The sequence below is a fragment of the Ailuropoda melanoleuca genome, chromosome 6 (genome assembly GCF_002007445.2).
Source record: "Ailuropoda melanoleuca isolate Jingjing chromosome 6, ASM200744v2, whole genome shotgun sequence".
Taxonomy (NCBI): domain Eukaryota; kingdom Metazoa; phylum Chordata; class Mammalia; order Carnivora; family Ursidae; genus Ailuropoda; species Ailuropoda melanoleuca.
The window spans coordinates 103788379-103804749 of record NC_048223.1 but is presented as its reverse complement, the minus strand read 5'-3'; the positions used below and the strand labels follow the sequence as shown (position 1 = coordinate 103804749).

Here is a 16371-nt window from a genome sequence, read left to right as displayed (position 1 = left end):
AGTAATCTCTCTTCTTCATGGTTGTTTAAGGGCTTGCTTTCAATTTTGCGCAAATTGAAAAGTGCACCAGACCAGGAGGTGAGAATCCTTCTCCTGGGCTTGGATAATGCTGGCAAGACCACTCTTCTGAAACAGCTTGCATCTGAAGACATCAGCCACATTACACCTACACAGGTGAGCACTACCCTGGCCCCAGGTGCTTGTGTGACATATGGAAAGTAATCATAGCAATATGGAAGGCAAATGGGAAATACAATTTTGTCCACCCTCAAGTTTTGTTACTGAGGAAAGTCTATACAATTTAAAAATAATCTAAGATTTCAAAAACATACCAAGAGATTCCATAGGTATGAGGTATTTAAAGTAGTCAAATTCATAGAAACAGAAAGTAGAATAATGATTACCAGGGCCTGGAGATAGAGGGGATTGGAGGGGTTATTGCTTAATGGGCACAGTCAGTGTTGTAAGATGAAAAAAGTTCTGTGTATGGCTGGTGGTGATGGTTGCACAACATCGTGAATGCACTTAGTACTACTGAACTCTACACTTAAAAATGGTAAATTCTATGTTATGTATATTTTTTACCAATTTTTAAATAAATCATTTAAAATAAGCACATATAGAGGCTCCTGGGTCAGTCAGTTAAGTGTCTATCTCCAGCTGAGGTCATGATCCTGGACTCCCAGGATCAAGCCCCGAATCAGGCTTTCTGTTCAGCAGGGAGTCTGCTTCTCCCTCTGCCCTTCACCCCACTTGTGCTCTCTCTCTCTTTCTCCCCCCACTCAAATAAATAAAATATTTTTTAAAAAATAAATAAGCATTTATATTATCAAGACACAATCAACTCCCTCAGCTCTAAGTGATTACTTTGAAAAAGCTAGCTTAATCATCTCATAATGAAATTAATATGTATAGAAAATACAGAGAGAGGGGCACCTGGGCGGCTTAGTCCGTTAAGCATCTGCCTTTGGCTCAGGTCATGATCCCAGGATCCTGGGATCAAGCCCCACATCCGGCTCCCTGCTCAGCAGGGAGCCTGCTTCTCCCTCTCCCTCTGCCACTCCCCATGCTTGTGTATGCGTGCTCTCTCTCAAATAAATAAAATGTTTAAAAAAAAAAAAGAAAATACAGAGAGAATATAAAAGAAAAAGCCAGAGTACTGTGAGAAAAACTACTGTTAATATTTTCATGTGTATTTTTCAGACCTAATAAATACAAATATGTATCATTTTTTTAAATTAAAAATTACCTATATGTTTTAATCCAGTCTCTTTCCTAAGGCTAAGCAAGCAAAATACAAAGGATAAGACAACAGTGGTGCTGCCAGTGTGGAAGAAAGACAAATCCTAAGTGGAACAACCCTCCTTCTTTAGACCCCCTTCCCTGTAGGAAATCCTGAGAAAGCTTGACCTTTGACCAACCCATTGGGTTTCCTCACTAGAGGACAGCCCCGTTGGTCTTAGTCACTTTAAAGTGTTTGAGCATTAGAGGTTTTAGCAAAAGCAGAGTTTTTTAAGCATTTTCCACCCCCGTACTGTGATGTAAGTTTGGTGTCAGGTTTGAATGGCTGTGCTGGTGTGTGTACTTCACAGCTTGTGAGTCTTACTGATCTGCAACTTTTTGCAGAAAAGTCATTTCAGTTGCTACCAAATGAGCAATTTTACAGCTTCTGAACAGATTTAATGTATAGCCTAAGAAGCAGCAAATTACAGTAGTCTAGCCTAGAAGGGCTAAAAACACATATTACCGTGTCAGGATTTCTGCCAGAAAAAGAAAAGTCTAGGGTTTTTTTCTTTTTAATTGAGTATTAGTGGTAAGCTGTATCTCTTAAGAGTACCACTAAAATGAGGGCGTCCAGCACTGTGAACATGGAAATGAACTCTTAAGTTATGGACTCAAAGTTCCAATTCTAATATTCAGGCTTTATTTGATATGTTATAGGTGACTTTGTTATTATATAATGTCAAGTTTTCATATTTTTAAAAAAATTTATTTGAGAGACATGAGCCGGGGGAGGGCAAGAATCTAAACCGCCCACTGAGAGCAGAGCCCAACAGGAGGCCGAATCAGGAGTCCAACGCTTAACCAACTGAGGCACCCAAGCACCCCTTTTTCTTTACTTTTAAGTAGGCTGCACACCCAGCATGGAACCCAGCGTGGGGCTTAAACTCACAGCCCTGAGATCAAGACCTGAGCTGAGATCAAGAGTTGGGCACTTAACCAACTGAGCCCCCCAGATGCCCCATATTTATTCTTTAAAAACAAGATTTCGGGGTGCCTGGCTGACTCAGTCAGAAGAACATGTGACTCTTGATCTCAGGGTTGTGAGTTTGAGCCCCACTTTGGGTGTAGAGATTGCTTAAAAATAAAATCTTTTAAAAAATTTTAAAAAACAAGTTTTCATTGTGTTTTTTTTCCTAAATTAGAAAAAGTAGGGGTACCAAGGTGGCTCAGTTGGTTGGGCATCTGCCTTCAGCTTGGGTCATGATCCCAGGGTCCTGGGATCAAGCCCCATGTTGGGCTGTCTGCTCAGCTGGGGGCTCCCTCTCCCTCTGCCTGCTGCTCCCCCTTGCTTGTGCACATGCACTCTCTCACTCTCTCTCTCTCTCAAATGAATAAAGTCTTTAAAAAAGAAAGAAAAAGTAATAGGTGCTCATTATAGTAATTTACAAAATATAAGTAAAATTGCAAAACTAGAAATCACCTACAATGCTCAGACATAACCACTGTTAACATTTAAGAATGTATCCTTTTTTTCTATGCATGTATATGATGGGTATATTTAAAGATTTATTTATTTTTTAAAGATTTTATTTATTTTAGAGAGAGCATGAGCAGAGGGAGAAGCAGAGGGGGAGGGAGAGGAAGGGGAAAGAATCTCAAGCAGACTCTGCACTGAACACGGGCCCAATGCGGGCTGGATCTCACCACCCTGAGATCACGACCCCAGCCAAAACCAAGAGTCAGATGCCCAACCAACTGAACCACCTAGGCGCCCCTTAAAGATACTGTTTTTAATTAATCTCTGTACCCCACATGGGGCTCGAAGTTACAACCCTGGGATCAAGAGTTGCATGCTCTACTGACTGAGTCACCCAGGCACCCCATGATGAGTATATTTAAAATAAAAAATAAAAATGACAAGGCACCTGGGTGGCTCAGTCAGTTAATCATCTGCCTTCAACTCAGCTTGATCCCAGGGTCCTGGGATCAAGTCCCACATTTGGCTCCCTGCTCAGCGGGGGTGCCTGCTTCTCCCTCTCCTTCTGCCCCTCCCCCCCACTCGTGTTCTCTCTCACTCACTCTGCTCTTTCTCAAATAAATAAATAAATAAAATCTTTAAAAAAATATAAATGACTCATAAGAATATACTATATCATCATTTTCACTGAATAATATATCTTGAACATCTTTCTACATTATATATGTATATACTTAGGTAATACCCATCTCTAAATGTTTGTACCCATTATTATTTCCTTAGAATAATTCCTTAGATTTCTTGGTCGGATGACTTATTAGAATTTTTTTTTCTTTTGATGACTTATAGAATTTTTTTTGATGACTTACAGAATTTTAAGGCAGTTGATACATATGGTCAAATTCCAGGAGTTATTCTTGTTTATCTCCTGCTTCATTCCAGGAAGATTTGACATTACTGGCTTTGACATTTAATATTGTAGTTAATGTAGAATTTTTAAGCACACAGAAGTGGTTTTGTCAATGAGTCAGAATGAAGCTGCCTTTTACAATAAGCTTAAGCCACTTCCCTTTAGAGTTCTTAAACTTCTAATTTATACAGTCATTGGCGTCTTACAGGAGCTATAGTCAGCATCATCCCCAGGTACCCCCTAGAGTCTTTTTATCCTCAGTGGCAATTGGGTGGCAGCGTTCCTACACTGTCACACTGTGCCTTGTCCTTCTGCACGAGGCAAGTAGTATTGGCAGGCTGCCAGATGAGACAAATGTTTACGGAGGCATCCCCACACCCGCTTCACTCCCGTTATCCTGGATGAAATGTCACTTCTGTGGTAGCAAGCTGTTGATTGGATTTTTCAAGTCCTGATTTCACTATATCGTTCTCAGAAAAAGATTTATTTTTTAATTATTACTCATGAAATGCCTTCTCTCCAAACCCCAGAGCTCTTGTTAATTTGTTTCTCTGCACACCAACTCCCAGCTCACAGTTGCACCTGCCCCTGATTTGCTCACCTTCCTCAAAGTTCTACCTTGAGTCACTGTCCTGAAAATGAATACTTTCTTTTCATCAGAAATGCTTATAAAAGAAGAGTTTCCAAAGCCTGCTTGTTTATTTGCATTACTGCCTATAAGTGAGGGCCCCACTTCAGCATTTGAACATGCTGTTCCAGGTCATCCCTTCCTCACGGGGCTAAGAGTCCAGTTACAAACCAGCTTCTCCCGTAGTGTCGTGACTTCAGCTCCCTCCTTTTCCTGATTAATCCATATGAAGAAATTTCTTTTTTTTTAAATATCATATTCTATTTTATTTTTTTTAAAGATTTTATTTATTTATTCAACAGAGATAGAGACAGCCAGCAAGAGAGGGAACACAAGCAGGGGGAGTGGGAGAGGAAGAAGCAGGTTCTCAGAAGAAGAGCCTGATGTGGGGCTCGATCCCACAAGGCCGGGATCACGCCCTGAGCTGAAGGCAGATGCTTAACAACTGAGCCACCCAGGTGCCCCAATATGAAGAAATTTCTTAAAGAACCTTGTCTTCCAGACTGTAGCTCTTGCCTCTTTTTTTTTTTTTTTTTTTTTTTTGTAAGATTTTACTTATTTACTTGACAGGGAGAGAGAGAGAGCACAAGCAGGGGGAGCGGCAGGCAGAGGGAGAAGCAGGCTCCCCGTGGAGCAGAGAGCCCAACATGGGGCTCGAACCCAGGACCCAGGGATCATGACCTGGGCCAAAGGCAGATGCTTAACCAACTGAACCACCCAGGCACCCCTCTTGCCTCTTTTTAAACTTAGAATTTGTTCTGTTCTATTGAGTCTTCAGATTCAGCTTCTGTTTCTTTGTTAGTTAAATGTAATATTCTGTTAAATGTTACCATCTTGAGGATCCATCAGGAGGTGTAGTCTGTGTTAATTATCAGAACTATTCTCATTCCCAGGTGTCCTTGGCAGTTTGTGTGTGCGTGTATGTGTGTGCACGTGTGTACACTTATTAGAGAAAGCATCATGTTAGCCATGACAGTAATATTGACTCCAAACCCAAATGAAGTAAACATGTAAAAACACATTTCTTTCTTCCTTATCATAGCACACTATTTTCAGTATTACCAGTATCACATTTGGCAGAGTACCTCATAATTAATAACATAGCTGTTAAATATAACTTTGTCAGAATTATCATCTCAAAGCTTAATAAAGCTTGGTGTTTTTGCCTCTGTTTCAGGGTTTTAACATCAAAAGTGTACAATCACAAGGTTTTAAACTGAATGTATGGGACATTGGTGGACAGAGAAAAATCAGACCATACTGGAGAAATTATTTTGAAAATACCGATATTCTCGTAAGTAGTCCTTCTGATGCACTAATTCATAGTTTTTTTCTGCAGTGTGTTAGGAATATTAACACTGTAATGTTCTTTCTTTTCTTTTTTTTTTTTTTTTAAAGATTTTATTTATTTATTAGACAGAGATAGAGACAGCCAGCGAGAGAGGGAACACAAGCAGGGGGAGTGGGAGAGGAAGAAGCAGGCTCATAGCGGAGGAGCCTGATGTGGGGCTCGATCCCACAACGCTGGGATCACGCCCTGAGCCGAAGGCAGACGCTTAACCGCTGTGCCACCCAGGCGCCCCTGTAATGTTCTTTCTTGTCAGTAATTCCACTGCTAGAACATTAGTCACTATGAATTTAGGGCTAGCAAGAGGCTGCAGATGTGAGAGAGAAACATCTTTGTATAATTTGTATGTGAGTTTTGCTTTTGCTCAGTAACAATGTTGTGCCCACCCTCACCTTGACAAAATAAAGTATTAATTACCATAGTGAACTGAACATCAGAAGGGAAATCAACAAGGAAATCAACAAGAGTATCCCAAAGAGGCAACCAAGATGGTGGTGGAGGTCCTAGAAATAATGATGCATAAGGAATGGTTGAAGGACAGATGTTCTTCCTAGAAAAGAAACTTGGAACTGTTTTCAATTGCTTCAAGAGCTGTGTTAAGTCAGAGAGTTTTGCCTCATCATGAATAGTTCTAGAGGACTGGGTGAGGAGCAGTTTGGGGAGTATTAGGTGGTAGATTTTAATTCAGAATAAGGAAAAAGTCTCCTATCATTTTAACTGTCCAGGAGTAGAAGCACCTGCCTTGTGTACCGGGGATTCCCTGGCTCAGGCAGCATTCCTTCAGGACGCACAGAGATCTTAGCTCCCAGCTCACTGTCACGTTCTGTAGGACTACTGTTTCAGAATTCTCAGAGATTTCACTCTCCACATACTCCTGTCTTCATCCACCACTCTCCAAACTCAGCCTCTCAGTTCATTCACCCTGCCTTAGCTACTCTCTGTCATGATCATGGCCTAAAACCAGGGGGTCTCATGAACTTGGATAGGAAAAAAACCTGCATATTATTTTCATTAAACTCTATGGAAAGTTTGCATTTACTACAATTCTGCCCATAGACAAAGAACTGCTATAAAGTCAGCCATGTTGGTGACTTCATTACCAATAGAAACCATCTTGCATCTCAAATAACTTCACTCTTTGCTTTTGCTTCCTATATGTCTTTCATTCTATCGGCATGCACACAGCCTGTGGCTTCTCTTATTTAGAAACAAAAAACTCTTGTCCTGGTTGTGTATCCCATCCAGATACTGTCCTATTCCTCAGTTTCTCTTTAAAACAAAACTCTGTAAAAGAGTTTTCTGAGGTCTCTGTCCTCACTTCCTCCTCCTGTTCTCTCTTGAACCCTCCATTCAGGCTCACCAAGAATTCCACATTGCTAAGGTTTTCCATCCTCCTCTTACTTGACCTAGCCGTACAGTTAATGAAGTCAGTCATGCTGTCATTGAAACATCATCTTCCCCTGTTTCCCAGAATACCATTCTATCTTGAATTTTTCTCATATCTCACTGGCTACTCTTTCTCAGTCTCCACTGCTATTTTCCAAAACCTTGTTTCCCTCCAGATGTTGGAGTGCTCCAGAGTTCAGGCCTGTGTTTGCCTTCTCTAAATTGTGGCCTAAGTGACCTCATCCCATTTCCAGGCATTAATTACCACCTACATGCTCTTGAATCCCACCCCTTTATCTCTAACCGGAAACTCCCCTGAACCTCAGTTTCATGTATTGGTAGCTGCCCGTTGGACATCTCCACTTCAGTAGCTAGTAAGTCCCTCCATCCTCGACATGTCCCAGAACCAAATTCCTATCTTTATCCACCCCTCTCCAAACCTGCTGCTTCTACAATCTTCTCAGTAAATGACAATTCCATTCGTCCAAAGGCATTGGCATCACCCTTGGCTTCTTTTCTTCTCACTCCCCACCTCTGACCTATCAGCCAATCCCATCAGTTCTACCTTCAGAATAGTTCTAGAATCTGACCACTTTTTTCCGGCCCACTGCTACTGTGCAGCAATTATTGCCGTGTCAACCCCACTAGTCTCCTTGCTTCTGCCTTTCCTCCCTAAAATCTCTTCTCAGCGCTATATCTATAGTGATCCTGTTAAAATATAAGGTTCCCGGGCACCTGGGTGGCTCAGTTGGTTGGGCAACTGCTTTCAGCTCAGGTCGTAATCCTGGGGTCCTGGGATCAAGTCCCATATAGGGCTCCCCCTGCTCTGCAGGGAGCCTGCTTCTCCCTCTCCCTCTGGTGCTCCCCCTGCTTGTGCTCTTTCTGTCTGTCAAATAAATAAATAAAATCTTTAAAAAACAAAAAAACATAAGCTTCCCATCTCAGAATAAAGCCACAGTTCTTACAGTGGCCTACAAGGCCCCCTGCCTTCTGGCTTGTCTTAACCTGTCTTGTTTTCCCCCTCTCTAACTTGGTGCCAGCCACACTGGCCTGCTTGCTGTTTCTGCAACACTGGCATACTGCTTGGTCCTTGGTCATTGCTATTTGCAGTGCTAGGATTCTTTTCCCTTAGATATCCTCATGGCTTATTCCCTCACCTCCTTCAAATCTCTGCTCACATGTCACTTTACCACTGAGACCTTCTCTGATTACTATATTTAAAATTGTGCCTCCTATCCCTACCCTTCTGGCACTATAATTTTTCTCTGCTTTTTTTTTTTTATTTGATCAGACTTATTGGTACTCATCACCATCAGAAATGTTTTTATTTATTATCCTTCTCCCCCCTGGAATGTAATGTCCCCAAAGACAGGGACTTTGTTGTCTTTGTTTTGTTTTGTTTTCCCAACTGTTGTATCCCCAGTGCTTAGAAAAATACAAAATGAAATGGACAAAAATTTGTAAGATACACTTCACTAGAATTTAAAACTTCTGCTCTGAGAAAGACACTATTAAGAAAATGAAGAGACAAGCCACAGACTGGGGAAAATATTTGCAAAACACATATGGGATAAAGTACTTGTATCTAAAATCTACAAAGAGGGGCGCCTGGGAGGCTCAGTTGGTTAAGTATCCAACACTTGATTTTGGCTCAGGTCATGATCTCAGTGTTGTGAGATCAAGCCCCTCGTCGGGCTCCACACTGAACATGGAGCCTGCTTAAGATTCTCTCTCCCTCTCCCTTTGCCCCTCCCCCTCCTAAAATACACACACACACACACACCTCCTAAAATGCAACAATAAGAACACAAACAACCCAATTAAAAATGGGCAAAAGACACCTCACCAATGAGGATGCACAGATAAGCATATGAAAGATCATCAACATCTTAGGGAACTAAAAATTAAAACAATGAAATGTCACTACGTACCTACCAGAATGGTTAAAATCCAAAAAACTGGTAATACCAAATGCTGGCAAGGAGGAAGAGCAACAGGCACTCCTATTCATTGCCCGTGGGAATGCAAAATGTACAACCACTTTGGAAGACAGTGTGCAGTCTCTAACAAAGCTAAATCTAATCTTACTAAGCTGTGTGATCCAGCAATCACTCTAATCTACCCAATTAGATGAAAATTCCTGCACGTGAATGCTTACAGCAGCTTTATTCATAATTCCCAAAAATTGGAAGCAACTGAGATGTCTTACAGTAGGTGAATGAATAAAGAAACTGTGGTACATCTATATAAAAGGATATTATTTCCTGATAAAAAGAAATGAAAAAAAAATTTTAAAGGGGCTATCAAGCCACAAAAAGACATGGAGGAAACTTAAACGCATATTGCTTAGTGAAAGTCTGTCTGAAAAAGGATCCATACTCTCTGTTTCCAACTGTATGACATTTTTAAAAAGGCAAACTATAGAAATTAGTAAAAATCTCTACAAGTAAAAGATTAGTGGTTGCCAGAACTCCCAGGGGAGAGTGGAGGGATGGATGAATAGGTGACATTAGGCTGTTTAGGGTGACAAAACTATTCTGTATGAAACTGCAAGGTGCACACATGTTAGTTTGGGTCAGTCAGAAACTGTGGAACTTTAAAATACAGAGAATGAACTTGATGTATCAATATTGGTTCATGAATTGTGAGAAGTGCACTACGCTAATGCAAGAGGTTACCAGGGAGACTGGGGGAGGGAATGGAGGTGGGGTAGGTATACAGAACTCTCTGTGCTATCTATCCAGTTACTCTGTAAATAAAAAACTGCTTAAAAATTAAAGTGAGAGAGGCGCCTAGGTAGCTCAGTCGGTTAAGCATCTGTCTTCAGCTCAGGTCATGATCCCAGGGTCCTGGGATGGAGTCCCGCATCAGGCTCCCTGCTCAGTGGGGAGCCTGCTTCTCCTTCTCCTGCCCGCCCCCACCCCCAGCTTGTGCTTGTTCTCCCCCTGCTGGTGCTCTCTCTCTCTCTCTGACAAATAATTAAATAAAATCTTTTTAAAAATTAAAGTGAATTAGGGGCGCCTGGGTGGCTCAGTCGTTAAGCATCTGCCTTTGGCTCAGGGCATGATCCCGGCGTTCTGGGATCAAGCCCCACATCGGGCTCCTCCGCTGGGAGCCTGCTTCTTCCTCTCCCACTCCCCCTGCTTGTGTTCCCTCTCTTGCTGGCTGTCTCTCACTCTGTCAAATAAATAAATAAAATCTTTTAAAAAAATAAAAAATAAAGTGAATGAATTTAACTATACATTGAAATCAAATCATTATGCTATACACCTTAAATTTATACAGTGCTGTATGCCAATTATACCTCAATAAAACGGGTGGTGGGGAGCTATAGATTTTTCTTGTGCTTTTTGAGTCAAGAGTTAGGGAAAAGCAGGTGGCTGAGAGAACAATTCAGTCTGCTCATCTGCTGGATTAAGGTACTTTGAAAGAAATACCCAAATAAAAGCAATATATAAGGACATTAATGACCGTGAAGATTAATAAGGAGGACTCAATCTTTCTGGTCTACTTTTTTTTTTTTTAAGATTTTATTTATTTATTCGACAGAGATAGAGACAGCCAGCGAGAGAGGGAACACAAGCAGGGGAAGTGGGAGAGGAAGAAGCAGGCTCATAGCCGAGGAGCCTGATGTGGGGCTCGATCCCACAAGGCCAGGATCACGCCCTGAGCCGAAGGCAGACGCCCAACCGCTGCGCCACCCAGGCGCCCCTCTGGTCTACTTTTTAATCACAAGCTCTAACACCTTGAGGGGAGACTGCAAGGTAGTTGTAACATGACCCAGATTCCCCATTTCTTTTTTTTTTTTTTAAAGATTTTATTTATATATTTATTTATTTGACAGAGATAGAGACAGCCAGCGAGAGAGGGAACACAAGCAGGGGGAGTGGGAGAGGAAGAAGCAGGCTCACAGCAGAGGAGCCTGATGTGGGGCTTGATCCCATAACGCTGGGATCACGCCCTGAGCCGAAGGCAGACGCCCAACCGCTGTGCCACCCAGGCGCCCCCAGATTCCCCATTTCTTACTAGCTGAGAGTGCCCCGGAATTATCAGACAACCCAGGAAAAGTCTGAGCTACCTGAAAGGAGCTTTCTCCAGCTACCTTAGGCTGCCAGTTCCAGACAGTGTTTTGGATTCCAAGTTAACCTTTCATTATTTTCCAGTGCCGTTTGAGATTAAACAAGTCTGGGGGAGCAGCTGAGTCCCTGGGGTTAGATTCTAAGGCCTTGTGACTCAGCCCTGTCTGCCAGTTTCATAAGCGGCTTGGAGTGGCAGTGGTTAATGGGTTATATTAGTTTGCCCCTATTTGATAGTCTTTCATCGTTGGTTGGAAAGACCTATTACCCTAGCCTCCACACTGCCTAGAAGAGCAGGGTCAAAGCTTGACACATTTAGTTACCTGGTTAACTCTTTTCATGTATCTCAAGTGCAATAAGAAATTCTTACTTACTTTATTTTTTAAAGACACATTCAGTGTCATGATCAGACTATTAAATTTAGCAATCAACAGCATGGGTGCAAAAAAATAAATCTACATTAAAACCCTCTGTTGGAATGCTTTACACTTTCCATGGGACAGAAACTAATATAACCTGTTAGACAATTAGTCACAAATCCAGTCCTTGAGTTTTTTGCCCATACACATGAGTATTGTCTAAAACTTGTCTTCTTTGTAGCAGCTGGGCCCTGCCACCACTGTGCTTGGCTGAGCACAAATCCGTTATAACCTGTAGCTTCCCTGTCACTTGCCTGGCCCTCCTGTCCTGCTCAGCTTTGTTACCTGGCAGTAATGACAACCCACTGCCACCGCCAGAGCTACTGCTGCTGCTGGAACCCATAGCCACCTTGGTGTCGTGGTTTGGCGAAGTACTGGCCTCCACCACCATAGGGGCCAGAGCTCCTGCCTCCAAAATTTCCTCCTTTCATGGGTCTAAAATTTGAAGATTGATTGTTGTCATTGCCAAAACCATTACGGCTTCTGCCACCTCCAGGGTTGCTTCCGTCATTACCGAATCTGTTAGAGCCGTCCCCACTGCCGCCATAGCCACCCACCGCAACTGCCACTAAAGCCTACCTTGCCACTGAAGTTCCCTCCATGACCAAAGTTGTCATTCCCACCAAAACCACCTCCATCACCACTACCGAAGTTTCCAGAACCACTTCAGCCTCTTTGGCTGGATGAAGCACTCGCCATCTCTTGCTTAGAGGGGGCTTTCCTTACTCCACGGTTGGGGCCATTCACGGTATGGGATTTTTTAATGACAATCTTGTCTACAGAGTCATGGTCATCCAGTATTACAAAAGCAAAGCCTCGGGGCGCCTGGGTGGCACAGCGGTTGAGCTTCTGCCTTCGGCTCAGGGCGTGATCCTGGCGTTATGGGATCGAGCCCCACATCAGGCTCTTCCACTATGAGCCTGCTTCTTCCTCTCCTACTCCCCCTGCTTGTGTTCCCTCTCTCGCTGGCTGTCTCTCTCTCTATCAAATAAATAAATAAAATCTTTAAAAACAAACAAACAAACAAACAAAAAAACAAAAGCAAAGCCTCTCTTGTTGCCACTGACTCGGTCAGTCATGATTTCAATCACTTCAATTTCCCCAAACTGTTCAAAATGTCTTGGATGGTGGTCTTCATTGTCTTCTTTCATGCCACCAACAAAAATCTTTTTCACACTTAAGTGGGCACCAGACCTTTGAGAATCTTCTCTTGAGACAGCCCTTTTTGGTTCCACAACTCTTCCATCCTCCTTAGGTGGCCTTTTGTTGGTGGCTGCCTCCCCCTCCTCCACATTGGCATCCATGACAAACCCAAAGCCTCTGGAGCCCTTGGTGTTTGGATCTCTCATTACCACACAGTCCGTAAGAGTTCCCCATTGCTCAAAATGGCTCCTCAGACTCTCATCGGTTGTTTCAAAGCTCAAACCTCTGGTGTAGAGCCCCAACAGCTGTTCAGGCTCTTTGGGAGACTCTGACTTAGAGCTGATGGCAGTGGGAGGGGAGACTTTAATGATGCTTACTTTTTGGCGTCCACAGGCAGAAGGGAGTAATCCCAAGAAATTCTTACTTTGGAGCAGGTGTCGACAAACCCATCCAGCCTGCCTCCTATTATTATGTAGCCTGTGAGCTAAGAATGGTTTTCACATTTTTAAGTGGGGGAGGGGGGAGGTAATCAAAAGAATAAGATTTTATGACACATGAAAATAACATGAAATGTAAAGTTCAGAGTCTGTAAATAAAGTACTGTTGGAACACAGCCATGTCCCCTTGTTTACGGATTTTCTATGGTTGCTTTTGCACTACAATAGCAAAGTCCAACAGTTACGAAAGAGATTGTATAGGCAGCAGAGCCTAAAATATTTACCACCTGACCCCTTACAGAAAAAGATTGACAGACCCCACTTTTTTTTTTTAAAGATTTTTTATTTATTTATAAGACAGAGATAGAGACAGCCAGCGAGAGAGGGAACACAAGCAGGGGGAGAGGGAGAGGAAGAAGCAGGCTCATAGCAGAGGAGCCTGACGTGGGGCTCGATCCCATAACGCCGGGATCCCGCCCTGAGCCGAAGGCAGACGCTTAACCGCTCTGCCACCCAGGAGCCCCTGACAGACCTCACTTTTGAGCATTAAATGGTTCTCTAGAGGTTTGAAAGAGTCAGGGTTCTTTTTTTTTTTTTTTTTNTAACCGCTGTGCCACCCAGGCACCCCGAAAGAGTCAGGGTTCTTAATCTCAGGAAACAAACAGGGTTGCTGGAGGGGAGGGGTGGGGGGATGGGGTGGTTGGGTGTTGGACACTGGGGAGTATATGTGTTATGGTGAGCGCTGTGTATTGTATAAGACTGATGAATCACAGATCTGTACCCCTGAAACGAATATTACATTAAAAAAAAAAAAAGAACGAGATGGAAACACACACACACACACACACACACACACAAAGGGCAACTCCTAAAAGTGCCAGTTATTCTCAGGGAAGAGGATATTGAGAACAGCTGACTTCAGCTTTAATCATTTGGGGGAAATGACTAAGAAATAAAACTTGAGGGGTCATAGAAGGGAGGGGATAGAATGTCCCATTTCTCTTAGACCAGAAGATAACAGCTTTTTGATAGATTAAAAATGCATAGTTTTTCAAGATATGGTCATATTATCAGTTTTGTGTTCAGATGCAACATAATATAAACAAAGTAACGTTGTCATCATTTCCATATCCAAAGTGTAAGATATCAAGTGAGAGATCTCAAACAATCATCTCCTGTATTTTTTCCATGATATCATTCACACTTGAGCCTCAGTACTTCTAGAGCACAAATAATTGAAAACCACATTACCCAGAAACCTCATCTGTCAGTTTCAACTTCCTCTTAGACTTTTGCTGGAGCTACCATACCAAGCCCACTTGTTAGTGTCATCATTCCTTATCTCTGCCTTCCCCTCTTGTGGAGAAATACTTAGGAGCAGTTAAATGGCCAAAAGGTGGTAGCAGGAGGGAGGAGGACCAGAAGCAAGAGGGGAAACAAAGAGCCCTCCATTCACATAGCTGGATGACTAACTCGTCTCTGGATAATCTAGAGTTGGTTGAATATCCATCAAGAAAAATCTCTCTAGGGGCACCTGGGTGGCTCAGTCATTAAGTGTCTACCTTTGGCTCAGGGCGTGATCCTGGGGTCCTGGGATCAAGCCCCATATCAGGCTCCTCTGCTGAGAGCCTGCTTCTTCCTCTCCCACTCCCCCTGCTTGTGTTCCCTCTCTCGCTGGCTGTCTCTCCCTGTCACATAAATAAATAAAATCTTTAAAAAAAAAAAAAAANGGATCACGCCCTGAGCTGAAGGCAGACGCTTAACCGCTGTGCCACCCAGGCACCCCGAAAGAGTCAGGGTTCTTAATCTCAGGAAACAAACAGGGTTGCTGGAGGGGAGGGGTGGGGGGATGGGGTGGTTGGGTGTTGGACACTGGGGAGTATATGTGTTATGGTGAGCGCTGTGTATTGTATAAGACTGATGAATCACAGATCTGTACCCCTGAAACGAATATTACATTAAAAAAAAAAAAAGAACGAGATGGAAACACACACACACACACACACACAAAGGGCAACTCCTAAAAGTGCCAGTTATTCTCAGGGAAGAGGATATTGAGAACAGCTGACTTCAGCTTTAATCATTTGGGGGAAATGACTAAGAAATAAAACTTGAGGGGTCATAGAAGGGAGGGGATAGAATGTCCCATTTCTCTTAGACCAGAAGATAACAGCTTTTTGATAGATTAAAAATGCATAGTTTTTCAAGATATGGTCATATTATCAGTTTTGTGTTCAGATGCAACATAATATAAACAAAGTAACGTTGTCATCATTTCCATATCCAAAGTGTAAGATATCAAGTGAGAGATCTCAAACAATCATCTCCTGTATTTTTTCCATGATATCATTCACACTTGAGCCTCAGTACTTCTAGAGCACAAATAATTGAAAACCACATTACCCAGAAACCTCATCTGTCAGTTTCAACTTCCTCTTAGACTTTTGCTGGAGCTACCATACCAAGCCCACTTGTTAGTGTCATCATTCCTTATCTCTGCCTTCCCCTCTTGTGGAGAAATACTTAGGAGCAGTTAAATGGCCAAAAGGTGGTAGCAGGAGGGAGGAGGACCAGAAGCAAGAGGGGAAACAAAGAGCCCTCCATTCACATAGCTGGATGACTAACTCGTCTCTGGATAATCTAGAGTTGGTTGAATATCCATCAAGAAAAATCTCTCTAGGGGCACCTGGGTGGCTCAGTCATTAAGTGTCTACCTTTGGCTCAGGGCGTGATCCTGGGGTCCTGGGATCAAGCCCCATATCAGGCTCCTCTGCTGAGAGCCTGCTTCTTCCTCTCCCACTCCCCCTGCTTGTGTTCCCTCTCTCGCTGGCTGTCTCTCCCTGTCACATAAATAAATAAAATCTTTAAAAAAAAAAAAAAAAGAAAAGAAAAATCTTCTCTAGCTCTTCCTCATACAACCAAGTAAAAATTTAAAAGCATCTGCCAAGGAAGATATGAAATGGCTTTGCTTAGGTAAAGCATCGTTCTGAGTGCCATGGATTATAACTTCATTTTAGAAGAGCTTTATTAAACTTGATTTTTGGAATCCATAATTTTTAAAAATATTTTATTTTTAAGTAATCTCCACTCCATCATGGGACTCGAACTCACACCCCTAAGATCAAGAATCACACACTCCACTGACTGAACCAGCCAGGTGCCCCAGTCCATGTTTTAAGATCAGTCAAAACACTATAAATATTTAACTTTCCCTGATACTTTGAGAGTATTTTTTCTTCCTTTTTTTTTTTTTAAAGGTTTTATTTATTTATTTGAGAGGGAGGGAGGGAGAGAGAGAGAACAAGCGAGCAAGAGCACAAGAT

At 42.5% G+C, this 16371-nt stretch overlaps 1 protein-coding gene across 1 annotated transcript in view; it reads left to right on the top strand.

Moving 5' to 3' along the window:
• ARL3 (ADP ribosylation factor like GTPase 3) overlaps positions 1–16371 on the top strand; it is a 37959-nt gene that overhangs the window by 7397 nt on the left and 14191 nt on the right. The window contains exons 2-3 of the mRNA XM_002913889.4: positions 31–174; positions 5417–5533. Coding sequence (XP_002913935.1) covers positions 31–174; positions 5417–5533 — 261 coding nt within the window. The remainder of the gene's footprint in view (positions 1–30; positions 175–5416; positions 5534–16371) is intronic.